The sequence below is a fragment of the Lutra lutra genome, chromosome 16 (assembly GCF_902655055.1).
Source record: "Lutra lutra chromosome 16, mLutLut1.2, whole genome shotgun sequence".
Classification (NCBI taxonomy): domain Eukaryota; kingdom Metazoa; phylum Chordata; class Mammalia; order Carnivora; family Mustelidae; genus Lutra; species Lutra lutra.
In genome coordinates this window covers 25,973,657-25,998,372 of record NC_062293.1, presented here as the reverse complement: position 1 = coordinate 25,998,372, position 24,716 = coordinate 25,973,657, and the positions used below count along the sequence as shown (strand labels likewise).

The 24,716-nt window shown below is 59.6% G+C and overlaps 1 protein-coding gene across 39 annotated transcripts in view; it reads right to left on the bottom strand.

The window, feature by feature from the left end:
• Positions 1-24,716, bottom strand: part of CACNA1G (calcium voltage-gated channel subunit alpha1 G) — a 61,973-nt gene that overhangs the window by 14,021 nt on the left and 23,236 nt on the right. For 5 of the 39 annotated variants that reach the window (XM_047708188.1, XM_047708203.1, XM_047708210.1 and 2 more), the window contains exons 10-26: positions 18,697-18,848; positions 17,747-17,932; positions 17,526-17,640; positions 17,279-17,434; positions 14,356-14,424; positions 12,773-12,857; positions 12,495-12,691; positions 11,057-11,488; positions 10,102-10,202; positions 9,774-9,897; positions 8,055-8,123; positions 7,734-7,918; positions 6,765-6,891; positions 5,025-5,150; positions 4,337-4,426; positions 3,582-3,795; positions 1,605-1,658 (exon numbers count right to left, since the gene is read on the bottom strand). In XM_047708188.1, the coding sequence (XP_047564144.1) occupies positions 1,605-1,658; positions 3,582-3,795; positions 4,337-4,426; positions 5,025-5,150; positions 6,765-6,891; positions 7,734-7,918; positions 8,055-8,123; positions 9,774-9,897; positions 10,102-10,202; positions 11,057-11,488; positions 12,495-12,691; positions 12,773-12,857; positions 14,356-14,424; positions 17,279-17,434; positions 17,526-17,640; positions 17,747-17,932; positions 18,697-18,848 (2,482 nt within the window). The remainder of the gene's footprint in view (positions 1-1,604; positions 1,659-3,581; positions 3,796-4,336; positions 4,427-5,024; positions 5,151-6,764; positions 6,892-7,733; positions 7,919-8,054; positions 8,124-9,773; positions 9,898-10,101; positions 10,203-11,056; positions 11,489-12,494; positions 12,692-12,772; positions 12,858-14,355; positions 14,425-17,278; positions 17,435-17,525; positions 17,641-17,746; positions 17,933-18,696; positions 18,849-24,716) is intronic. The other 34 variants (XM_047708191.1, XM_047708205.1, XM_047708213.1 and 31 more) reach the window with 13 other exon arrangements.

Here is a 24,716-nt window from a genome sequence, read left to right as displayed (position 1 = left end):
CCCGGTGGAGAAGCCTCTGCGGGCCAGCCCTATGCCAGGGCGGTATTGGGGGAAATGTGTACTCATGGATGTTCAGTCTGCAGACCAGGTGACCCCATAAGAGCTGAAGCTACTTCCTCCTCTCCTCCCCTCCCCCCAACACATCAGGAATTGGCAGTACAGCCTGACACAGAGACGTGGGACCCAGGCAATCCAGACACAAACCTGCCAGAGCCTCCCGGACCCCCAGACGTGTACACAGTTGCTCAATGCCAAACACCAGAACCTGGCACCAAGCGGACAGGAGACATCAATCCTCAGGAATGGCCTCCCAAATTGAGGCTCGGGGAGGTCCCTGAGCCCCCATAGATCAGGTAGCCCAACATCTAGAGGGTAATATCTGCCAGAGTCTGGCTTCTGGGGGAGTGCAGAATAGTGGGGAAAGGCGCAGCCCAGTGGTCCCCAGCCTGAAGTCCCAAGTCCTCTGCAGCCCAAGAAGGCAGTTGTATGGGGGTCCTTACGTTCTTTTCAATATTTCTAAGAGCTTAAAAGAAATCAGACCCAGGCCTACATTAAGACCCCACAGACTGATCTAATGGCAGAAGGGTCTGCCTTTGCTATCGTTCCAGGCGAAACCTTCCGCAGCGCAGAGCTCTGGGTAGCAATTAGATGTGCCTTTGATTAGCAAAAGCAGTGAAAAAAGTCATTACGGACGTGCGCCTAACTTCAAAAGCAGGCTCTTAGAACGTGGGTTCTGCTGGAGGAGGTGATAAAGGGTGCCTTTGGGGATGAACAGATTGGGAACCACTGGGCGAAGACAGGGTAGAACGAGGCCCCTCAGCCCTGTCACAGGCTCCCTGAGCCTCTGACCACCTGCCTGGTGCCTGGGGGCCGTGTCGGGGCAGCGACGGGGCAGCAGCGGCCTAAGGAATGGGGAAGGACAAGCAGGACCAGAGCCTTCCCAGGGACACGGCTCTCAAAGACAAGGACCCAACTCACCCCTGACCAGATCTCTGGCTTTTTTGGGAGGTGGAGGGGGGACGCTGGAGGCTAACTCAGGCCGCGATTCCCAATCCTGCTGTTTGTAGCGATGACGTGGTCACCGCGATTACTTGACTATTAACGAATCTGTTCAATTATTCATTGTTACATTTTTAAAACAAATCCTTTCCCTCTCTGTTCCTCTCCTCCTGCTTGCTGGGATCAAAGTCTCCCCTTCAGACAAAAGGAGACGGGCGAGATTTGCAGCTCTAATAATCGAACAATCGAACGGTCTGACCCTGGGGGGAGTGGGAGCAGGAGTGGGAACGGGCAGCAGGGGGCAGGGCAGCTGGGCCCTTGGAAGCCCTGCGGGGAGAAGGAGGGTCCCCTCCCGGAGGTGTGGGAGGAAGAAGCGTGCAAGACCCTCACCTCCCAGTCCTGCGTAGCATAGGCCTAGAGGATGACTGACGCAGAGCCCGGTGCCCCAGGGACCCTCCGTCCCTCACCCCAAGAGAACGGAATCAATGAGCCAAGGACGGGGGAGCAAAGAGGACCTCGCGGCACGCATGAGGCAGGCCTGGGGGCAGGTAGGGCCTGACCGTCCCCGGGCCTCGCCCTGGAACCCACAACCCCAGACGCAGTACCTGGCGCCGCGCTGGAGTTGCTGCCGGAAGCAATTACATCGTCCAGCATTAGATCTAAAAGAACGAAACACGACATTGGTCACTGGCCGGACCAGGCGGCCTGGGCGGGGCCCCCTCTAATTAGCGCACTCCCCCTCGTCTCCAGCCCTCACTCGGCCTATGAACGGGGTGCCCCGAGCACTAGCATGGGTGGCTGGTCCTAAGCGTTTGTCCGGCCCCAGACTCTGGCCCCAGGGCCTTTGAGGGAGGTGAGCCACTGGGCCTGCTCCTCAGGGTCACAGGGGCGGGGGAAACAGAGGTATGGGGAGGGGCAGGGGCCGCCTCTCATCAGAACAGATGTCCACTCCTACCCGCGCCTCAGCCGGGGCAGCACCTGAGAGAGCTCCAGACCCCAGAAGGGGAGCCAGCTGGTCAGGCAGGGCCAGAAGCGCCTCCTGCCAAAAGCGTTCCATCTGGAGAGGCCCTGCTGCTGAGAAGGCAGACGGCAAGGAGGGGCGGGGCGGAGCAGGGGTGGGAACGTGGCTGCTGGGGGTGGTGCCCCTGCTCAGCTTCAGACCTCCGTGGGGATAGCCCAGGTGGGGCCCCTACCCCCAGAGTTGAGCAGGGGGCATGGGGCACTGACGTTGAGGATGTGGGGTGTTGAGGATATGGGACATGGAGAACTGCACCAACCACCCCTGCCCAGAGGCCAGTATCTCCTCGCCATTGCCATGGGTCCTCCCATCCAACAGGAAGCTCTGGCCTGGTCCCTCCATCACCCAGCCCGGCCCCCTTCCCACCCACTCCCCAAGCTCCAGGTGCTCTAGGTGCCCCCTACCGGTAGCAGGAAATAGGGCAAGGGGCAGAGCGGAGGGAGGGCCACAGCAGCCCCTAACCCCTTTGTTGGTACTCACATTTCAACAAACCAAAGGGAAAACTCAGAGCACTGCACACATCTTATTGGCGTGAGGAAGAAGGTTTGTGACAGGGTGGAGGGAAGGGAACCCCGCAGACCAAATAGAGACAGACACAGAAAGTCTTAGAGAAACCCACACAGAAAGATACTCGGTGAGACGTGGGTTGAGACTGAGACAGAGTCACAGAGATTACTGAGTACGAGACAGGGACCCTGAAGACAGGGAGACAGGTGCACACACCCCTGAGAAACAAAGGGGCCCCCGCGCCTGTTCCTTCTCTCGCATCCTTCCTGGAATCTGTGTCTTTTCCCTTAGTGTCGGCCCACCCCTGGTGTAAAAGCGTGAGCAGGGACGGGAAAGGGCCTCCTCCAACCAACACCGAGAGATGCTGGAGATCCCAGGTGAGGGGGCTGAGGGTTCTAAGGCCAGAGAGTCATGAGGTCAGAGTTCCTATAACCTCACACCTGCCCTGAGAGATTTCCATGCTCCCCAACCCCTGGCTTGGCAAAAATAAATAAATAAATAAATAAAAAATAAGGACAGCCAGGAAGCTAGGGGCTTTTGCTGGAGATAGGGAGAGAGGGTGGGTCTGGGGTTCTCTCACGCATCGTCCATTTGTAAGTTCTGCTGAGGTCTTGCTCAGCAACTACAGACCCTAGGCAGGCACGGGTTCAAGGTGCTTGCTCCCCAAACCTGGGGCAGGCAAGTCTGGCACCTCGGCCAGTCCCTGGGTGTCTGGACACCGGCAGGCCCCAAAGCAGCAGGATTCTCAATCCCATGAGGCTCCTCTGCGAGGCGAGCTGGGAGGGGTCGTGCATCACCTTCTGCCCGGCATCCTCCGAGAAGTGTGATGCTGAGACCCGGGGAGCCCCACGGGGTGGTGGTCGCTCCCTCTCCCCCATGGGGCTGGACTGGTCTGCTTCATGCGTGCTCTAAAGGCTGACATGCTCTTGAGGGGAAAGGAGGTGAGGAGGGGGGTGGGAGTGCCTTCTCCCGGCCCCCCCCTCCCCAGCCCCTGGTCCCCTGCAGTCACAAGGCCAAGGTCAAGCACGACTCAGAGAGATGTGGAAAGACTACCGACCAGCCATCTGCTTCTCCTTACTCCTTCTCTTTTTCTCCAGTCTCCGTAGACGCTTCTCCTCCCGCCGTCGAGCCTCCTCCTCCTCCTGGTGCTGCCTGCACTTGTGGAAGTTCTCTACCACCACGCCCACAAACATGTTCAGGACAAAGAAGGCCACGATGAGCAGGAACGAGATGAAGTACAGCAGCATCCAAGGGTTGTGGTTCATGACGGGCTGGTGGGGATCAGGAAGGACAGGTGGAGGCATCAGCCCGAGGAGGCGTCAGACCCGGCTGCCTCGGGTGCTTCCCCACAGCCTGGGCTCCTGAAGACGTGCTCTGCAGACTTGGTTAGCTACAGGGCCCCCGTGGGAGATCTACATGAGTGATGTGGCTTTGGTGTTAAGCAGGAGGGAGCGGCGGGGACTGTGGCAAAGGAGAGGTGAGGGTATTCTATCAAAAGGGGCAGCTGCTTCCTTGTACCAGTAACTCCTGCCCTGAAGGAATTCAAGCCCCATGTTCCCAGATCCTTAGACTAATCCTGAGCGGGCCTAATTCTGGATTTGCACGTGAATCCACTAGTGTTTAGATGTTTGCCGCTATTCAAAAAAATGTAAACATGTTGCAATCCAACAAAATATGCCAGGATTTGGCCTGCAGGCTACCTCCTTGATGGTATTCTGTCAATCAGCCTCCCTCTTTCTGTCCAGGGCTCGCACCCCATCATGCCTAGAGTGGCCTGAACGCAAAGGTGAATCCTGCCTACCGTGGCCCTACCTGCTGGTCCACACCCACGGCATCCAGCCCGTCGTACATGATGTCCACCCAGCCATCCTTCGAGGCCAGCACGAACAGGGACATCAGGGCCTTGGGGGAGGGGAGGAGGAGAAACCATCTGAAACCTAGGCTGTGTGGCCAAGCCACCCACCACCTGTCCCCAGAGCACCTCCTGGCAGCAGCTCAGGGGACCCGCGCCTTTCAGAGGTCAGGCTTGAGTCACACTGTGGGCCCCTCGAGAGCTCTCTGTCCCAGAGCTTTGTGGCTGGTGTGAAGCCAGAGGAGCCCTGGGAGATGATCAGGGCCTCTGACCTTGGCCAGGTAGAGGAAGGGACACCAGAGCCCTGGAAATCCAGGAAGCTAAACCAGGCCGGGTCTGGGAAGCAAACCAGCAAAAGTAAATGAGCAATTTCGTTTTCTACGTGGCTCTGTGTTTGCGAACGTGGACGAGAAGGGGTTGCCTCGACAGTATAAATGTGTCCTGCCCCAGGCTAAGCAGATGCATCCATCATCTCGTTGTGCCCTTCCCACTAGCCTCCATGGAAATGCCAGGATGACCCACGCATCCGCCAACGAGGCAGGGGCCCTGGCAAGTCAGCCATCCCGTGCATCGTGACGCGTGGACTCCGGTCGTCTCCAGACGCCTGCGACCGCCACCCCCACCCCCACCTCGGAGCATGGAGCTCACCTGGCCGAGGTTGTCAAAGTTGTACTTGTGCCGGACCCACCGGTAACTGGCCTCAGCACAGTCGGATTTGTTGGTGATGTTCCTGGTGTCCTCACCTTGGCATACGAAGAACTTCCCTTTGAAGAGCTACACACACACATACACACACACACACACACACCAGGAGACAGAGCTGAGTGAGCTGTGGCCACAGGAAACCCTGAACTGCCCAGCCCCTCCCCTCCCACACAAGCCCTGGGGCCTGGGAGCTCCTGCACACCCTGACTGAGGACCTGGTGTGCGGGCGAGTCAGGGGAACACCAACAGGAAGCCCCCTATGAGCACCCCTTCCTCTGGGCTCCTGGGACCCGAGACCCTAGAGGAGAGAAGGTCAGTGGGGCAGGTGCTGGGGAAGGACAGAGGGAGGAAGGAACTGTCACTGGTTTTCTGCGAAGGGTGAAGCCAGTGGCTCTCCGGGTGGGGTCCCTGGACCAGCAGCATTGGCATCATCTGGGAACATGCTAGAAATGCAAACTCTTGGGCCCACCCCACCCCTGCTCTGGGGGAGGGGCCAAATGACGTGGTTTAATGGTGTGGCAGGCTAGGGATTATCAACTCCACTTTACAGATGAGGAAAACGAGGCTCGGGGAAGTAAATTCACACTTAACTAAGGGCAAATAACCAGTAGGTGGCAGAAAGGGGCCTTGAATTCAGGTATTTCTGACTGGAAAGCTCCCCCTCCTTTCATAACACACCAGGCTATGACTGTGGGTGGGGAAGGGAAAAGGGGGCCGGGAGGACCAGGAGGCCTCGGCAACCGGCTGAGGATGGACCTAAGTCTACTGGAAAAGCCCAGGACTGGGCTCCCAATGGCTCCCTCTGCTCATTCAAGCCATTTGGACTTGAGGAAGGGGAAGAGGCACTGGCTATGCCAAGAGGCTCCACACAGGTTTGGCAAATGTACCCCAGCGTGGTCCCTGGGGCTGGAGAATTGTAGCAAACCAGGAACAGCCCTCTGCCCTGGGCAAAGAGGACACTCCAGGAAGCCAACAGACAGGAATGGGAGGGGCAGTAGCCACCCAGGAGCTCCCCTGCCGCCCAGACAGCGGGCCGGCTGCCCTGAAGCCGAGACAGCTTCAGCCAGGGGGTTCTGGAAGGCTGTGGTGGAGGGGCTCCCCGGCTCCCGGGGGGGCGCCTGCTGAGTCCTGCAGGCAGCTCCTGATCTTTTTTCCCTCCCAAACCAGTTTCCTCCTTGGGCCAGAGGCCCAGTTTCCCCAGCAGCCCCCACTTCCTGCCTCGTCTGGGGTCTGCACCCTCCTGCCCGCCAGCTTGCCGCTAACCTGGCCCAGCTGTCTGGGCCCTGGATCCCCAGCTCTGGCCTGCAGCCCGCTCAGCTCGAGCAGGGAGGGAGGGGAAGGGATCCCGGAGCAGACGGGGCCGGGGCCGCTGCTATCCTCCAGCGCGCGGTGGGGGGGGGGGGGGGGGGGGGCGGGCAGGAAGAACAGTCTGCAGCCGCCACGGGTCAGCAGCCTCTCTGAGGCCCTTGTCCCCTTTGGGAACGTCTTCTAGGCTCCAAGTTTTCTGCAAAACGCCCCAGGAGGTAAAGGGGACTGAGGCCTAGGGCCTCAAGGGAAGTGTCCCTGCCTATTCCTTTCTGGAATCAAGACAGCAGCTGCAGCTGGAGCCTCAGCATCCAAGGCCCAAGAGGAAAGCCACAAGTCGGGTTTTCACTGCCCCCCGGCCCCCAGGCCCCCACAAACCTGCACCCCCAGGATGCCAAAAATGATGAAGAAGGCACAACAGATGACCACGATGTTGCCGATGGGTTTCAGGGAGGACATCAGCGTTTCCACTACCAGCTTCAGACCCTGGGCCCGGCTGATGACCCTGGGGAGGGACAGAGGGGAAAAAGAGGGCTTCTCTCAGCTCAGAAGCTCCCTGGTCCCTTGCCCTGCTGCCCTCACCACCCATCTGGGCTCACTGGTTCCCATCCTGGACGCTGGCTTTTTGGGCTCCCTGTGCAGGGTACTCCCGCCCCAATCTCTCCAAATCTCACCCCTACATCCCCCACCACCCCCCTCCACTCCCAGATGTCAAAGTATGACCTGGTGGGCTGGGGTGGGAAATCAGCTTGAGAGAGGTGGGACCCAGGGATGCAGTGTGTTGTGGGGATAGGGAGGCTGACCTATAGGGGGCATAGAGGGTGCAGGCAAGGAGGGGGTGGTGGTGGGAGGTGGGTAGGCACTAGTCAGTAGGTATCGTCCTCATCCATGGAAAGTCCTGACATGGGAGTCGGGGGTGGGGTGGAGGGTGATTGTGGGACAGCAGATTCCCCACTAGCGGGGTTAGCTGGCGGGTGGTCCCTGAGAAGTGTGTGAGGGTAGGGAGAGGAGTCTGTCACCTCCCCAGGGAGGATGGTCACCCCCCACTCCTAACAGTGACACCCAAGGGAGAGCTTCAGCTAAAGGCTAGGGGGGCCCTGCCTTCGGCCTCTTATATTGGGGCCTGCCTGAGGCCGGGGCATGGCAGCCTCGAGCAGACTGTCCTGTGGGGATGGTGACGGCGGGGGCATGCTCAAGGAGGGAAACCCTTGGGGCCACGGTTCAAGCCAAGTGATGCCCGGGTTCCCTGTGGGGGTCGCGGTCAGGAAGCAGGGGCTCGTGGGGATCTTGCTCCACTGCGGGCTTGTTGGAGCCGTCCCTAAGGAGGGCGCTCGGCCGGGGACGCACCTGAGTGGGCGCAGGGTTCGCAGCAGCCGTAGGACCCTCAACATGCCCAGGATCTTGGTGCCGCTGTCGGAGACCATGGATACCAGGATGTCGATGATGGAGATGAGCACCAGCAGCCCGTCGAGAACGTTCCAGCTGCTACGCAGGTACGCCTGCTCCCCGAAGCACCAGCCCAGCGCTACCACCTGGGGACGCCCGCGGCATCACTGTTGCCGCCGCCTCCCTGAAGTCCCCAGCCCTGTCCTCCTATTGGGATCAATCTCTCCAACCCCCTTCACCCCAGAAACCAGAGAGCCCAAAGTAACACCGACCCCCTATTACCTTCACGGTCATCTCTGCCAGAAAGACTGCGGTAAAGATGTAATTGGAAAGGGTCAGGAAGATGCGTTCCTGTAAGAGACAGCAGGCACGTGTCACCCACTAGGACCCCCCTTCGTAAGCCAGGGCTGCCCTGCAGACAGAAGCCAGGAAACACCTCCAACATTTGACTCAGGAAAGTAAACCCCACCTTCCCCAACAAGGCAGGCGACCTCCTCTCCCCAGACCTCTCTGTCTCTCTCTCACACACACAGCCAGTGCCAGGCCCCCTGACTCACTTGCAGCTCTGTGGACAGTCTGAACAGTGCTGCCTCCTGCCCCCCAAATGGCCTGGAGAGAGAAACGTTCCCCCAACCAGTACTGTCATCTGAGTCCTGTATCTCGGAAACCCTCAGAACTGGAGCAGGGTTTACCTTGATCTCTGACCCCCCCCCCCCTACTCTCCTCCCTTCTCCCCGTACTTGCTTTCCTGCTGTGTGGCCCAGAAATGGAGCCACAGGGCCAGCAAGGAGCTTGACTACAGCCTGGGCCTCCGTTGGCACTGTATTTATGGAGGCATGGGTGGGGGCAGGGCAGGAAAGAAGGTGACCCGGTCCCCTGAAGTCTGCAGGCGGAGTCCATCCCTCGGTGGCCAGGAGAGGGGTGGAGAGGACTGGAGAGGCAGCAGGCAGAGTGTGAGTGTCAAAGAGAGAAAGGGGGAAGGGAAAGAGAGATGCGGGTGCGTGGCAGAGCGAGAGATAGAGGGGCCGAGGGGGAGATGGGGGAGGTGAGAGATGGTGACAGAGGCAGAGGGCCCTGCAGCAAGGCCTGGGGCAGGTGGCAGACACAGGGGCTGTGTGACCAGCCACCCTTGCTCCAACCCACAAAAGCTCCAGTGGTAGGGGTCCCTTCCCCCACCTATTTCCAGGCTGGCCCTCCATTCAAAAAGGTTCCTCCGTCCCCACCCTGACCCAGCTGGAGCCTACCCTCTGGAGACTAGAAGCCCAGGAACCCAGAAGTCTGAGGGGCCGTGTGGGGGTACAGTGAAGAGGGGTGGGGGGCCACTCTGGGCAAGTGGGGCAAGACGCCGTAAGGGGCAAACACTGTCTGGGGTAGGGGCCTATGATGCCTGGCTGGGGAAACACAGCACCCAGAACCAGCTGTGCCTGAAAACCTACTTGTTTGTGACCTGGCAGGACCAAGAGGAGCAAAGCGCATCCCCCTCTCCCCAACTCTCCATGGCCTGTGGGGTAGGCCAGGCAGGACATCTCCCCCCATCAGCACAGAGGTCAAAGGTGAAACCCAGACCCTCTGCAAGGGAGCAGGGGAAGCAAGACCACTCAGCCCCAGTGGGGTCTCTCTTGCTGTTTGCATCACTCCAACACTCGCTGACCCACACCTGGGTCCCCCCAGGTCTCTGGATCCTGAGCACGTGCTGTCTACAAATAGCCAGGAGGCAATGGGGCTCACTTTTCACCCAGGTAAGGAGATGGGCACACCCCCCCCACCAAGCTGGGCTGCTACAGAACAGAAGGGAAACAGAGGCAGAGGCAGGAGATGGACACAGGAGGCAGCCCAGGGTGCCAGGTGCCAGGGAGGACTACAGGAGACTCCTGGCTCCCTCCCTCCACGTCTGTCTGGGCCTCCTGGCCCACCCTGCTGGCTCTCTGAGCGCTAACCCAGGAGGGGACCAGCACCAAGCAGGCACTCCACAGCCCCCAGCTTTAGTCTTTGGTGACTCACAGCACTGTGGGGGTCGATCTTGGGACGCTCCATGGCAATGGTGATGCAGTTGAGGAAGATGATGACAAGGACCACATGGTCGAACATCTTGTGGGTGATGATTCGGTGACATAGGAGGCGGAACCTGCTGGAAGACAGGCAAATGCTAGGCAGGAGGTAAGCAAGATGGTGGTAAGAGGCCTCACCCCGCAGCCCTTCCCCCTCTTGGGACCTCCCAGCCCGGGGCCCCTCTCTCACTTGCCCCTAGGTCAGAGGACACTTCTGGCATCCCCGAGACGGGGTTAGGGGCTCACCCCCCAGGAGGAGAGGTCAGGGACCCCCTGCTCACCTTGACTGAGGAGGGAAGATGTATGCTGACCAGGAGTCTCGCTCACGGCAGCAGGCAGGCAGCCGGGCTCGGATCCAGACTCTTATCCGCTCCCCTCTGCTCTGTAGAAGGATCACGGGACTTGTGTGCACGGCCGGGCCCCCAAGCTTCCCAAGCCTGCCCTGCTTGTCAGCAGTACTGCGGCACTCACTGGCTGTCCAGCCTCTGCCATCCTTCTCTTCCTTTACTCTTAAGACCCCCATTTCCCTCTCAGCCCCCTCTCGTCCCCTGAGCATCGCTCACTTCGGTAATCTCACCCCTCTTCCCCCGCACCCCATCTCCCAGGCTCTCTGCTCTTATCCTCTCTGTTCCCAGCCCGGCCCCACCTGCCTGGCTTCCTTTTTTCCTTCCCCATGGGGCTTGGAAGCTGTATCAATTATCAAACATTGTCCCCATCACAGCTGTCTGTTCAAAGACACACCTGGGACCAGGAGACACTGGCCCCTTCTCCTCATGGGCTAACACTGAGGTCCTAGGTCCCTGTGTCCCATCCCTGGAGTCAGAGATGGTGGTGAGGGGCCCAAGGAGGGGTGAATGGGTAAGGGCGTGTGTGAAGTCAAGCCTGGTGATGAGGTCAAGATGGGAGAGGGGGATGGGGAGGGCATGGGTTTGGAGAGACGAGTGATGGGTATTTCTGAGTCACAGGGGGAGGGCCATGAAAGATTCATACGCATCTGCCCGAAACCATCCATATCCACCAGCCCCGCAGATGACGAGGATCTGGGGCTCGGCGGGGCGGGCGTCGGGAGGGAAGGGGCTGCTTGGTGCTCAGCTTCAGGGCTGGCCCCCCTTGAGATCCCTGGGCCGTGAGGGGGTATGACTGCAACTCCCTGAATGCCACAGAACAGGGACAGGCTTGTCTAGCTCCCCTCGCTCAGGTCAGGGTGAGAGGTCACTGCGCCCATGGGAGCCTCACCAGGTTGCCCTCGTCATCGCCATCATCCCTGTCCAGTGGGGGGTCGTCGGGCCGCAGGGCCCGGGCCAGGCGCCCCGAGGCCGACTTGCCATTGCAGTCCTGGTGCTCAGAGGCCGAGCTGCGGCCGCTGGCTGTGCGATGCAGCGCGGGCACCCGCAGCGTGTCCGGCAGGTCAAAGGAGTTCTTGGCCTCCCGCTCCAGGGACCCCCCATGGCGCCGGTCACTGCCCGCCGGGCTGGTCCTCTCCTCTTCAGAGCTCTCCTCTTCGTCCTGGCTCTCTCGGCCCTCTCCCGACAACAGGGACCTCCGCTCCCCACTCGGGCTCCTCCGCTTCAGGCTGGGGGCACGGCCCAAGCTGTTCCGGCTGGAGCGCCTGCTGGTCCAGCTGCTGGCTGCACTCCAGGGGCTGTGTGGAGAGCTGCGGGCACTCGGCTGGTCGGGGGGAGTCAAGAAGAAGGTGGTCGCCACCAAGACCTCCCAGCCCTGCACCCCCTCCCGTGCACGCTGTCTCCTGTGAGCCTCCCTGGCATCACACCAGGTATCAAAGTGTAAGGAGGAGCCCTGGGTTCATATTACTTACTCCAACTAGCTGTGTGACCTTTGGCAAGTTACTAAACCTCTCTGTGCCTCCGTTCTTCATCTGTACATGAGATATGACACTGAGACCTATTCCTCGTTTAGCTGACTGGCAGTATCAAAAGACGGCAGGAGCATGGGCCCTGACGTCCGCTCCTGGATGAAAGGGCTGGCTGTCATCTGCTCACAGGACGCAGGGCATCCCACAAATCAGTTTGGCCATCTGAGACTAAGATTGCATCTCTAAAATGGGGATAATGAAGATACCTCCCTCACTGGCTTGCAATGAGGATTCAATGCATTTAGAATGTTTATGAGCGGTGTCTTAGAACAGTTCCTGGTCCAGGGCGCCTGGCTGGCTCAGTCGTTAAGCATCTGCCTTTGGCTCAGGTCATGACCCCAGGATCTTGGGATCAAGCCCTGCATCGGTCTCCCTGCTTAGCAGGAAGCCTGCTTTTCCCTCTCCCACTCCCCCTGCTTGTATTTCCTCTCTCGCTGTCTTTCTCTGTCAAATAAATAAATTAAATCTTAAAAAAAGAACAGTGCCTGGTCCAGAGTCAGTGGGGTTTGCTATTCTTATGATGGGGTATTAAGAAGATAAGGACCAAAACAGAACTCAGAGGCTGAGTCTCACACAAGGTCACTGAGTTAAGGGACCGAAGAGTAGGATTAGAACATGGCTCTTCTGCCCCCGAGACCAGAGCTCTACACCTGTCTGGCTTTACCAGCCCTACTGACATCCCTGGGGGTTGTCCAGTCTGGGGTTCAGAGGCCACGCCCTCGGGCCCATCTGCTTCCCTCCTCTGTTCCCTCCTGACGTCTGTGCATCTCCCGATTCCCAGCATCCACAGGCACCCCGTACCGGTGACTTCATCTCGTGGGCTGCCCCGGGCTCAGCAGACCCGCTGCTGCTGGTGCGGCGGGAGGCGGGGTCCGGCACCTCTGCCAGGCCGGTGCTCGAACTCTTGGGGAGTGACATAGGCGTGGCAGCCGTGTGGATGATAAGAGGGGGCAGCAGGTTCCTCCGCAGCTCTGGGGGATCCCCCAGGGACACCACTGCTGGGGGAGAAGAGGGTGAGACCTGAGACAACCCGAGGCCGGCCCAGGGCCAGGGACGGCTCCCCCAGGAGAAATACTCACAGGCCAAGCGCTTCTTCCTGTCCCCATTGCCATCCAGGCTGGGTGAGAAGAAATCAGGCTCTGACTCGGACTTGGTGGCGTCTCCCTAAGGTGGGGGAGCAGTGGGCCGTTAGGGCCCCGGCCGGGCAGAACTTAGTGGGAGGGACTCAGGTCTCCCTATCTCCACACGCACACACCACATACAGGCTACGGGAACCAGCAACCACGGCACGAGACATGCACTGGCACAGGCCAGACCACGAAGGTATGGGGCCCAGAGCTCCCCAGGGCCCCCGACCCACATGCCTCCCACCAGCCACACCTCAGAGAAGGCCACGGCTCATCCCAGAGCCCGCGACACAACCAGCCTGGCTGGGACTGGCTCCAGGAAGGGCTGAGGGGAGAAGGGAGAGTGAGCCGGCAGGTGGGTGCAGAGGCCAGAGGGAGCTGGGGACCTAAGTGAAATGGTCACTAGAGCCTAAATTCCAATTTGAGCCTCTGCTTTCCTTCCATGGCTGCCCTACCCTGGGCCTCAGACCTGAGGACCCCAGAAGGCGATTGAAAGACCCCAGACAGAGCAGCTCAGCCCAAGGAGGCCACTGCAGGCCCTCTTCTTCGTCCCCTTGTCTTCCCCAAGACCCCGCCCCTTCCCCTGGCCCCATTTGTACCTTCGTCCCTGTCTCTGGGGCAGTTTTTCCTTCTTAGCAGGTCAGTAGGTTCCCTCGTAATTACGCACTTCTCCTTAAGAAGTTATTAAGAAATACTTGATTGCTACTTTTGATAAGGACATAAATATTGCGTAATTGGCATCTCAGGGGATCATTTTCATTAACTCGGTTTACATCCCTAACGAGGCCTTTAATTATCGAGCGGGATCTCCGGGGGGCTGCTCGGGATACACAGCACTGTGGGGTCCCGCGGGGATCCTGGCTCTAGCCCGCAGTTCCCGCGCCTGTGCAGGAAACAGCAGAGGAAAGGCTCGGCATGGGCGCCAGAACGTGTCCGGGAACACCTGCCAGGCCTTCCAGGCGGTCAGGGGGCCAGAGACTAGGAAGTGGATTTTAAATTCTGGTACCTTCCGGTAAGAAGCACCTCCACCCTCACATCCTCCAAAGACTTGTCCTGAGCTGAGGCAGCTTGTGGGGGTCTCCAATAGGGGCTCAGGTCAAGGGGGAGGAGAGAGAGATGGGGGAACACGGTCTGCGGCCACGGATCCCGAGTCCACAGAAGCCCAAGGACGTGGACTCCTTGGGGACCTCAGCGTAGGCACACACACGCGGTGTCCCCCACACGTGCACACAGATGATTCTAAGTCCCTTCCTTCTCCCGCCCCTCCACTGGTCCAGTAGGGAACGGGAACGGTGCCCTCTGCAGGTTGATGGGGGCAGAAGCAAAGAGACTCCTCCTCTCAATGTCCTCTCAGGGAGGGGTGCGGGGGGAAGGGACTTAAAATCGAAGCAAACCTCACGACACCAATGACCACCACAGCTACCACAGTTGCACAGCAGCTGAGCGTGAACACGACCACAGAGACGCGGAGGCAGAGTGGAGGGGGCACAGGGCATGGGGAAGGGGGGCATGCCGACTCGTGATCGCGTACCTACCCCCTGGGAGTCGACAGGCAGCTGAATACAGCTTAACTGTCCACTCGCATCTTCCCGTTTGCTGATTTCCTACAGGGAGACGGGGAGGCAGGGGACGGGCGCTGGTCACAGGCGCTCAGGCTTTCAGACATCAGCAGTGTCGAAAGAGGATGAAGAAAAGGGTGGTGCAAACCAGGCGGGGGGTGGGAGGGGGACGAGACACCAGGGGTAGGGGAGGAGGAAAAAGAGGACAGAACGGCCTTCCAGAATTCAACCACAGGCCCTCGGGCCAGAATGAATCTGAAGGGTGAGGGCAGAGGCCAGGAGGATGGGGAAAAGGGCAGGGAAGGAGACTGAGCCCCCCGATAATCGTAATAACGACAGCTACCGCTCACTGAGGGCGTGTCAGCCCTCCCGAAACTACCTTATTAATGCCACCAGCTAGCCTCTCGCAAAGTGGGAAGGGAGTATCACCAATGTCCCCTTAGGGGAAACACCTGAGGTTTGGAGAAGCTAAGACAACTGCCCCAAGGCACGCAGAGAGTAAGAGGTACATCCTGGCCTCGCACCTGAGTCTCCAGTTCACCTTTTACTGGCCCCCCACTGGCAGGGGGCTTGGGGAATGGGCAGACAGGCTGGGAAGAAGGAGGGGATGGAGGCAGAGGCTGGGAGGAGGCTGAAAGCTGGGAGCTGGAACGGGCTTCCCCACTCCCACACGCCTAGCCTGTGTCCCTCCAAATCAGACCGGGTCCAGCTGCTCCCACTGGGATGGGATGTGACAAGTAACACTGGGATGACAGCTATGATGTTGTTTAATATCAATTAATGGCCTCACACAGGGCCTGCCGCCTGTTCATTTAATTAAGTGTGTGGATGATGAATATACAGGCATTCAGGGCACTGCCCCCCACAAGTCGGGCATCATCAGCGGAGCCAGTCCAGCCCCCTGGGGCTACTCCCTCTTACCTATTAGCCAGGTGGCAAGGCCAACAGGGGGCTATCCTTGAGCCCTCCTGCTAGCGATGCCCCACAAAACGGGGGTGGCCACTTCCTCCACCGAGGTGGGTTGCCTCATTTGTAAAAAAGCCAACCATCACCATAGCAAAAAAGCAGCCTCTCCTGCCAGATTGTGGGGCTGCCTCAAAGTGACACGTTCAACCCCCTGAAACTCATACACGAGAGGGCAGGTGTTTCTGGAGGCATCCAGGTCACTGGCATTGAGTGACTGGGCCTTCCCTTCCCCATCCAGGTGCTGGCCTGCCGCATGCAGGACAGTGGGCAGGTGGGCCAGCCCCTCCTGTGGGTACCCCAGGGCCATGCCACTGCTTCCCCCAAACCCCATCCCCCAGAGAAGGGTGGATCTGGACCTCCTTTCTCCATCCCACTCCAGACCTGAAGCACCAAGCCCTGAGTGGGACCCTCCCCTACAGACATCTGTGCTTGGCTGGTTGAGGAAGCTGTGGCCTCAGGCCCGACCCTGCCCCCGTCAGGCTGGGGCAGCCACAGGCTCTCAGCAGGGCCAGAATGACCTGCCTACGTCCCCAGCAGCACTCACTGCTGCCTAGCAACCAGGCAGGCCCCTGGCTCCTCAGCACTCCATTGAACAAGGTGTTTGCTGAAAGGGGTGGTGGTGGGGAGGGGGCTGTCTGCTCCGGGCACCTCCAGGCCAGCAGAGAGGAGGGAAGTAGGTGTTTTCCATGTCCCTCTATGGAGTTCCTCAGGAATTTTCCTGAGGACACTAAACCATCAGGAACAATGTGTTGGAAGGGGCTGCAGGACCCCTGTCCCCTCTCGGCTCCTCTTGCCACAGGCTGAGGGCTATGGCTGAGAGCAGGTGGCATCCACAGAGATCCTGGTTCTTAGGGGAGCACGGTGGCACCCCTTAACTTTCCAGGTCCCAGGGAACCCCCAAGTGCATGCCTTGGGCCTCCCCACAAAGAGGTCCAGCCATCCCCACAAGCAGGCTGCGCCTCCCCCCAGCTGTCCTCACCGCCACCCTACGGGAGGAAATGCCATCCCGGATCACTACAGAACCCGCGCGGCTGGCAGCAGGAGAGGGCCGGCATGGGCCAGATGCACCCGCGTCCCCCCAGCCCAGCCGGCCTACGGGGAGCGGCCCGCTCTCGCCAGGCTGGGAAAGAGTCGGAAAATAGATTTTTGTTTTTCCACCGTGTGCCGAGTATTTATAGACCAGGCCGCAGCGGGAGTTTCCATCCGGGTCACCCGGAGAGAACTGGACCAAGAGCTTTTCTACGCCCAACCTGGAGCATTTCTAGGTTGGGTCAACCTGCCTGGGAAAAATGCCCGGAGGCTGGGCTGGGCCAGCCTGCAGCTCGGGGGAGAGGGGCAGAGCCGAGGGAGAGGAACGGCACGCCGCCCTTTGGGCAGAAGCTGAGCCCGGGCACAGCAAGGGCAGGATCAATGCAAATCAATATTAATTGATGACACCGCCTGTGACGAAGGTGACGGAGCCTGGGCTGGAAATAGGACGCTCATCTCTGCCATGCCTGCAGCTAATTGGGCTCATTTCTCACCCTGGGCAGCTTAGCCCTGCCCGGGCCCCTGGTGGCATCTTCATCAGCTCAGCTGGAGCTCAGATGACTCGCACGCACGCTTCCCCCCAGCCCTTGGCTCAGATGGATCCCCTCTGGATGTCCCCGAGAGCATCCATGCTTGGGATCCAGCCGCACCCTCGGGCAACTTCTCCAGCTCCCCGGGGAAGGGTCTAGCCAACTGTGATGCTGGAGCCCAGCTGAAGTCAGCAGCTGACCTGGGCCCGGGGGGGTCCCCCACAACCATCCTGTCTCCCTGGGGCTGAGGGGCTGCCCGAGACCTGGAGCCTTCCACCCTAGCCCTCCACCCCCACCCCAATGCCCAGCCCGATGGGCATTTTCTACGAGACCTCCCAGGCTCCCGCAGCTGACGGCTGCGGGCAGGGGGTTACCTCCGCCTGGAAGCCCTCCACCAGAATGGCGACGAGCAGATTGAAGAGCACATAGTTGCCGAAGGTCATGAGGGCAATGAAATAAAGGGCAGCCCAGGACGACGTGGAGGCCATGCCGTTGTAGAGCACCTTGTTCCAGTCCTCCTGGGTCAGGATCTGCAGGCAGGGGCTGGGGCTCAGTGCCCTTGCCCAGGGGCACCACCCCCGCCCCCCAACCCTGTCCAGCCCTGCCTGGTTATCCTGGCACCTGAAAGACGGTGACGATGGCCCAGAGCAGGGAGTCGAAATTCTTCCGGTCCGGCAGCGTGTCCCCGTCCCGCTCAGATGCAAACTTGCAGCCGAAGAGATGCATGCCCAGGATGCTGAAGACACAGGAGCCACGAGACGGGGGTCAGGGCAGCAGCGCCCCCTCCCCATCGCCCCTCAGTCCCTCCCTGCCGCCAGCATGGGCGCCGCACCTGCCCTCACCTGAAGATGAAGATGAAAAGCATGAGCAGCATGCAGAAGGTGGCCACGTTGTCCATGGTCTTCATGAGCACCACGAGCTGCCGCTGCAGTGCCGGCAGGAAGCGCACCAGCTTCAGCACCCGCATCAGGCGGAAGGTCCGCAGCACCGACAGGCCACCCCCCTGCTGGCCCACGATCTCCCACACGCTGCAAGGAGGTCAGGGAGCCTGAGCCCCTGCGTGCTCTCCCTTCCCCCTGCCCCTCCCTCAGAGAGGGCCTGGCAGCGTAGGAGGGCCGGGACAGGCCCACACAGCGTGAGCCCAGGGGGGCCCAGGTGGGCCCCCAGAGCCTCCAGACAGGAGCCCCTGAGAGGGACAGAGGGGACAGCTCCAGCCCTCTCCACCCTCAGGCCTGAGGTCACACACCCGGGGCGCTGAGAGCCCTTTCCCAAATTCCAGCCAAGGCCGTGGCGTCTGGTTACAGATTGTTTGCTTTGTTCTCTCCTAATGAAATCAAAAGCCAATTCCAGAAAGCAATAAGGCAGCTTTCTCAGGGTCTTAGAAACCCTAAAGCAAGTGGCGGGGGTCTGAGATGGTTTCCAAGCACCTTGCAAGCAGGGACAGCTGGCCCAGCCTCACACCTCCTTCAACTCCTCTGCAAAGCCAACTCCCCAGTCCTCACTCACCCCGGGCCTGCATGGGGTCAAGGGCAAGAAGTGGAGAGAGGAGAGTGGAGACCAGACAGGGGTCTGGTCCAAGGAGACACGAGGCCAAGTTCAGCCTGAGCAAGGTAGGGCCAAGAGAGGCTGAAGGGGATCACCCTCCACTGGGGGAGTGGCAGGGCCTGTAGGTTGGTAGAGAGGCAGGGGGACTGACTCTAGACCCCCAGAAGGCATGCAGAGGGACAGGTTACATGGCTTCTTGCCCCACGGGCATTCCTCTAGGTGAACGGCAGTGGAGGGGCGGTCCTACCTGATGACAACAATGACACCATCGAAGATGTTGTAGGGGTTCTTGATGTAGCCAAAGGGACCGTACACCAGCAGCTTCAGCAGCATCTCCAGGGCAAAGAGGCTGGTGAAGACGATGTTGCTGATTTCCAGAGCGTTGGTCAGCTCCTCGGGCTGCAGGGCAGGGCAGGGAATGAAGCAGCCGGCGCTCATCCCCGAGCCCCTCATTCCTGTCCTCCCTAGCACCGGGCCACTGGGAGAGGAGCCATAGGAGTAGCAGGCTGGGGCTGGGTGGGTGAGCGGGGGGGCCACGGTGGTGGGGGATACTCAGGCTCCAGGGGAGGACCCTCCCTCAAAGGGTCCATGATGAAATGCATTCACAGACGGCCGCCACACAAAATCCCAGGTCTGGGTCTCAGATCCAGGGACCACAGGGCTGAGCTGTAAGGCGTGCCCACCTCCCCTAGGACCCCCGAGACCCGTCTAGTCCCATGCTGCCATGCCAGCCTGGCAGGCCAGGACCAGCAGCACAGTGACGTCGGCCGATGTCAGAGGGTGATTGCCAAGGCCCCACACGCCTACACAAACACACAGCCACACGCAAAGTCACATGTGCTCTACGATTACTCTGTGGACTTGGCAGCCTTCTCCTGGACAACTGTTGGCTACGCTGCTTCCTTCCAGACACATGCATACACTGCACAGCCCCACATGGTCCACACACAAATACACGTGTGCTCACAAACACGTGAACACGCGGGCACACGCACACAGATGCACACATCATGTGTGTGCAAACATGCTGATGGGCAGAAGGGAGAGTCACAGGAGGGTTGTCATAGAAAACGAGGAACCGGGAGCTGCTACCTGAGACTTGGACATCTCGTTAATTCCCAGACTGTACCCTGTCCACTCGCTGTGTGACCCCCAGCAAGATTTTCCACCTCTCCGGCCAAATGTAAAACACTGGTGGTCATCCCTTCTATGCTTCTACCCACGGTCTGATCTTGGGACCAGAGACGCATCCTAGAGCGCTCATCAGAAACGACACATGTCTGCTATTCCAGCTCACCAGTTACCTCGCCCCCCTCCTTCTGTTAATATGAAGTGCCTACTGTATGCCTAGCAGTACCTCAGATATTAAAGGAACTGCAAAAACACGCCCACTGTGCTTCCTGCCTCCCGGAGCCCAGAGTCTCGCTGGAAACAGGTTGTGCACAAAATAGCCGAATAACTACAAGTGGCCTGAGATTCTTAGATGCCAAAATAAATTATCCAGACTGTGAATCCAGGAGCCTAGGGGAGAGACGGTAAGGGAGGAACACGCTGGGAAAGCCGTGGTCAGGAGGTAGCGCTTGAAAGGGACTCTAAAGGGTATGTGGGGTATCTCCAGGGAGAGGGGCGCAGGGCTGGTCTGAGGGCTGGAGATGAGAGAGGAGACCTGGTTGGCTCAGCGGAGCCCAATGTCTACCTTATGGGTTGTCTCGATCCCCCAAAAGCCGAAGTTTCAAATCAGCTTAAGAAGTTCGAATTAAAATAAATAAGCAGATGAAGCCCTTGGTCCATCGGCCATCTCTCCCTGCTGACCCAGCTGTCTCACCTGGCAGGCTGCCCAGCGAGGTCACCCAAGCATGGAGTCAGGCCAGGGAGCCACCAAATGTATCCTAATGGCCTGACTTTATGGGGCCAGCCTGGGTAGGGGAGACCTGGTAGGAAGGGCCTTCTGACTGACAGGTGAAGAGTGTTTGGGGGTCAGTAGCTACTCCGAAGGAGAGACGTTCTCAGCCTGTGCTTGGATTCTTTCCAGAGGCAGCCCTGGAGGGCAGAACCAGGGTCAGCAGGCAGGGCTGAGAGCCAGCTGTGGGGGCCAGTGTGGCAAGGAGCCCATGGGTCTGGCAGATCTCGAGCCAATCCTTGCTCCCCAGACTGCAAGTGGGGGCCGGAGAGGGCACTGTCCCCTGACCTAGTGTGTGGGGCACAGAGAGATAGGACTTTGGGTCCCCTGAGCATAGCACAGCGTGGGTGATGGGGAAGGGTCACTATCAGGGCAGCAGGAGCTCAGGGCTCAGACCCCTCCTGATGAAGCAGATCTCCACTCTGGGCTGCCAAGTGCCATCTGCCATGGGACCGTGGTCAGCGATCCTGCCTCCCCATCACTGTGCCACCTGCCCAGCTGTCCATCCTTGCATTAGATAAAGGTAATAAGCACAGACCACACAGGTGCGATGCTGTTGAGGGGGGCGGGTTCCGAGGCTCACCCTGTGTCTTGCCTCACGCCACCCACACGGTGGCCCCGGCACCCACGCTTTATAGATGACCAGAAAGGTCAAGAGCTGTTGAATGACTGGTTCAGAGTCACAGGACAGAAACAACCAGGGCGTGGGCCCCAATCCCAGCTCACTTTGGCCCTGATAATACTGGGCAGTCCAGATTCAAACCCACCCCTGCTGACAGCAAGGGGCGTGTGAATCCTGACCCACAGAGGGATGGAATTCATAAGGTACCCTCCGAAGTATATAAAATTACATTTCACGTGAACTTAGATGTATGAAGAAAGAACAAGTTGATCTGAAAACACAGCCGAGGTGCACGTACAATGGGTGAATTTTACAGCACACAAATACCTCGGAAAAGGCGGCCAAAAAGAAAAATTAATAAAATGTTTTTTAAAAAGTAGCTGAAAGCACAGTAGCTTTTGGTATCTCGAATTGACTCTATTAGTGACTCTTAAAAGCACACCCAGCACTGGGCATGTATAGGGGGTATTTCTGGCCTTTCCTGATATCATCCGAGGGGGTCACAATTGTCTGTGCCTGATGGCTCTTGGCCCACGGACACCTGCACACCGAGCAGGAACCTCGTCAGAAAGATTAGCACAGGGCTCCCCCAAGGCCTGCATCTTCGGTCCCAGTTAAGGGGGCAGCAGCAAAGGTTGGAGTCCCTGCCGCAACCCTCCAGGCAGCTTTGGGACTGGAACGGCAGGGGGAAAGGAGAACCAGGTGCTGTCCCTCAGCCTGCCCTCCATCTCCTGTGCACGCTCCCTGCGCACACCTCAGGGCCATGCCCATTTCCTCCCAGGGCTCCGGTATCCCCTCATAATCCATGGGAAAAGGCTCTCCTACCCGAGACAGGTCTGCCCAAGTTACTAAATTGGAGGCTCGGAATGTTCTGCAAAAGCAGGACCAGGACACAGAGACACAATCTTAGCAACACGGTTGCCCCAGGGACCAGAGCCATGATCACAACCACTGCAGCAGCAAAGGGGAGGGGAGGGAGCCAGCTTCTGCTAGTCCCCTCCCAGGGCTCTGCACTGGCCGATCCCTCCCTCCCAGGATTTCATTTCCTCCAGGCCTTGAAGACAGCCAGGTAAACTGAGGCTCTGAGAGGTATGGTGACCTGATGGAGCTGGCTTAGGAAGGTACAGAGCAAGGGATGCTGGCACGTTCCCCTGCATCTTCCCACAATACGCTCCCCTCCCCCCAGAACCTGTGCAACTGCACACAGGGCCATCAGCTGTGCGGCCCATCAGCCGCCCCCTCCCGAACTCTCCCCTGCTGCCAGCAAGTCCCTTCTCAGGTCTGGACCGTATCCTCCCTTCTGTTCATGGACATCAAGGACCCATGGGGGCTTTAGGAAGATGAGGACAGGCAGCCTCAGCTTCCTCCTACCCCCCACCCCAGGAGGACCCAAGCTCTTCTCTGGGAGGGTGCTAATTGTAAACCCCCCGTCTCCCAACACTCCCTCTCCCCTCAGCCTGTCACCTTAGAGCAGATGTAGCCCCCTGTAAACTGCTCCAGACTTCCCAGCATCAGGACTCCCCTGAAACCCATCACACCTCCAACAACCAACCCGTAATGGGCCCACTATGTGCAGCACACTGGCAATCACAGTGTGGGGTTAAACCAGAGTGTGGGTGGCCTGCCAACTCTGAGCCTCTCTACCTGTGTGACCTTGGGCAAGTCCCTTAACCTCTCTGATCCCCAGTTGCCTCTTCTGCTAAGCAGCACCTCATGGCCGGGCTGCTCTACAGGACACAGGAGTTAAAGACTGTGAAAACACCCAGCCCAGAGCCACTCTCAGCCAGCCCCATGGGCACTGACAGTGGAAGCAGGCCTCACACGTGGCAGGACGGGACACCTGCAAGGCTGCACCGAGCACCATGCTGGGGCAAACACCGGGAGAACCCCAGGAGCTCAAACCCAGCTGGGGCCAAGATCAGTGAGGAGGAGAACCCTGCGGAGGGCATCCCCGGCAGAGGGGAGCATGAGCAGAGGTACAGAGCAAGGAATGCTCAGAGACCAAGGATCCCGTGGTTCTCCCAGGTCAGAGGGAGGGAAGGGTCCATGGGGGACACGGCTGTAAGGCCAGCAGAGCCCAAGTAGGATGGCCTTGACTCTGCTCCACCACCAGGGTTGCACTTGTCTCTGCCCATGACACTGCAACTGGGGCTTCTAGGGCGAGGGAAGGGATGTGCAGAGCGGTGTGTTAAGAAGATTAATCTGGCTGCAGTGGTGGCAGCATGCTGATGGCTCAGAGACACGGAAAGATGGAGACCAATTAGGGGGGTACTGAAGCGGTCCAGGCAGGAGGCCTGGGAGCTGGCTCTGGTACTCAGGGAAGGCGAGTGGGGCGGACAAGCCGGGCGACCGCTGAGCAGAAGCCTGTACGGGTCACCCCAGCCCTGCCCAAGCACCCCCTGTACCCTCTTTTCCTCAGCTCCCACAGCTCCGCTGACCTGGAAATCTCTGTTCCCCAATGCTGACTCCCTGGCTCACTTGCCCTCGGCGTTTTTTTCCCCCTCGGCTTTTGACAGTCCTGCCTAATGTAGCCTCACACCCGGAAGGGGAGGTCCAGGCAGGGCCTCAATGAGGGGGCAGGGGTCACTGGGACCTTTTCCTTCTTCCTCCTCCTCCAGGGGAAATCAGGAAACCCCTGGGTGGTGGGTGCTTTCCAGGAAAGTCCATAGGCACCCCCATACAGATCACAGTCTTGCTCTCGGGACACTCCAGGAGCTCTCCAGCATGGAACTCTGTCTCTCTGGGCAGATCTCCTACCAGGCCCTCGTGTCCCCTGGGCCCCAGTGTCCCCTAACTAGGGGTGGCTTCGGCACGCCCCCCCACAATCTCCTGCCAGCTCTTCAAAGCTGCCCCAAGTAAACACACAAGCAGAGTAGGCCCAGGGCACCCCCAGTGCTCACTCAGCTTAGAGACGGCCAGCCCAAAGCCCCCGAGACCTCAGCCCCTGGAGCTGGGACCCTCACCCCTCCCCTCCCAGAGCCACGTCTGGGCGGAGCCCATGGTGAGCCACCACGAAGTGCGGTGAGGCTGCCCTCATGCCCCAGACCTCGGCGTGGGGGGGGGCGTCAATCCCCCCCCCCCACCTCCACCCCTGCGGCGGCTGAGGAAATGCTGAGCATTGCTGTCATGAACCTGTGCCGACTGGATGGGGCAAGGCCAGCTGGGGGTCTCACGGCAGCGAGCCACCTTCCCTCACAACCCTCTGCTGTGGGGGCTTGGCCTCTCCCCAGCTGGAGCTGCTCTGGACCCTCCTCCTCTCCCTGCCCCCCCAACCCTGTCCCTATCCCCTCTCCCCAGGTCCTACTGCAGGGGGCTCCCCGGCCCTCCCCGCAAACACCTCCGTGACCTGCAGCCTCCTCTCTCCTCCCCTCCTCCACCTGCACCTCCATCTCCCTCCACACACACCCCACTCCCCTGGGCCCCCGGCCCCTGGGCCTGTCCATCACTATCCCTCTTTCCCTCACTCCTCCAATCTCCTTTCCTGGCCTCAGAGCAGAGACCACCCCCAACTGGGAGTGCAGGCTCAGGTTCCCCCAGCCCCAGGGCCCAGCACCCCAGCTCTCTCCAGACTTTCTTCCAAGCCCCCCACCTACCAGTGCCCCTGATTTCCCCGACCCTGTGGGGGCGCCACCTCCTGCCCATCTAGGGTTCCTATCCCGCTGCCTTTCCCCCCTGAGTTCAGTCAGACCCACTGTCTCCTCTTGCCCCAAAGCTCCCTGACCCCCACCCCTCAGCTGTCACTGGG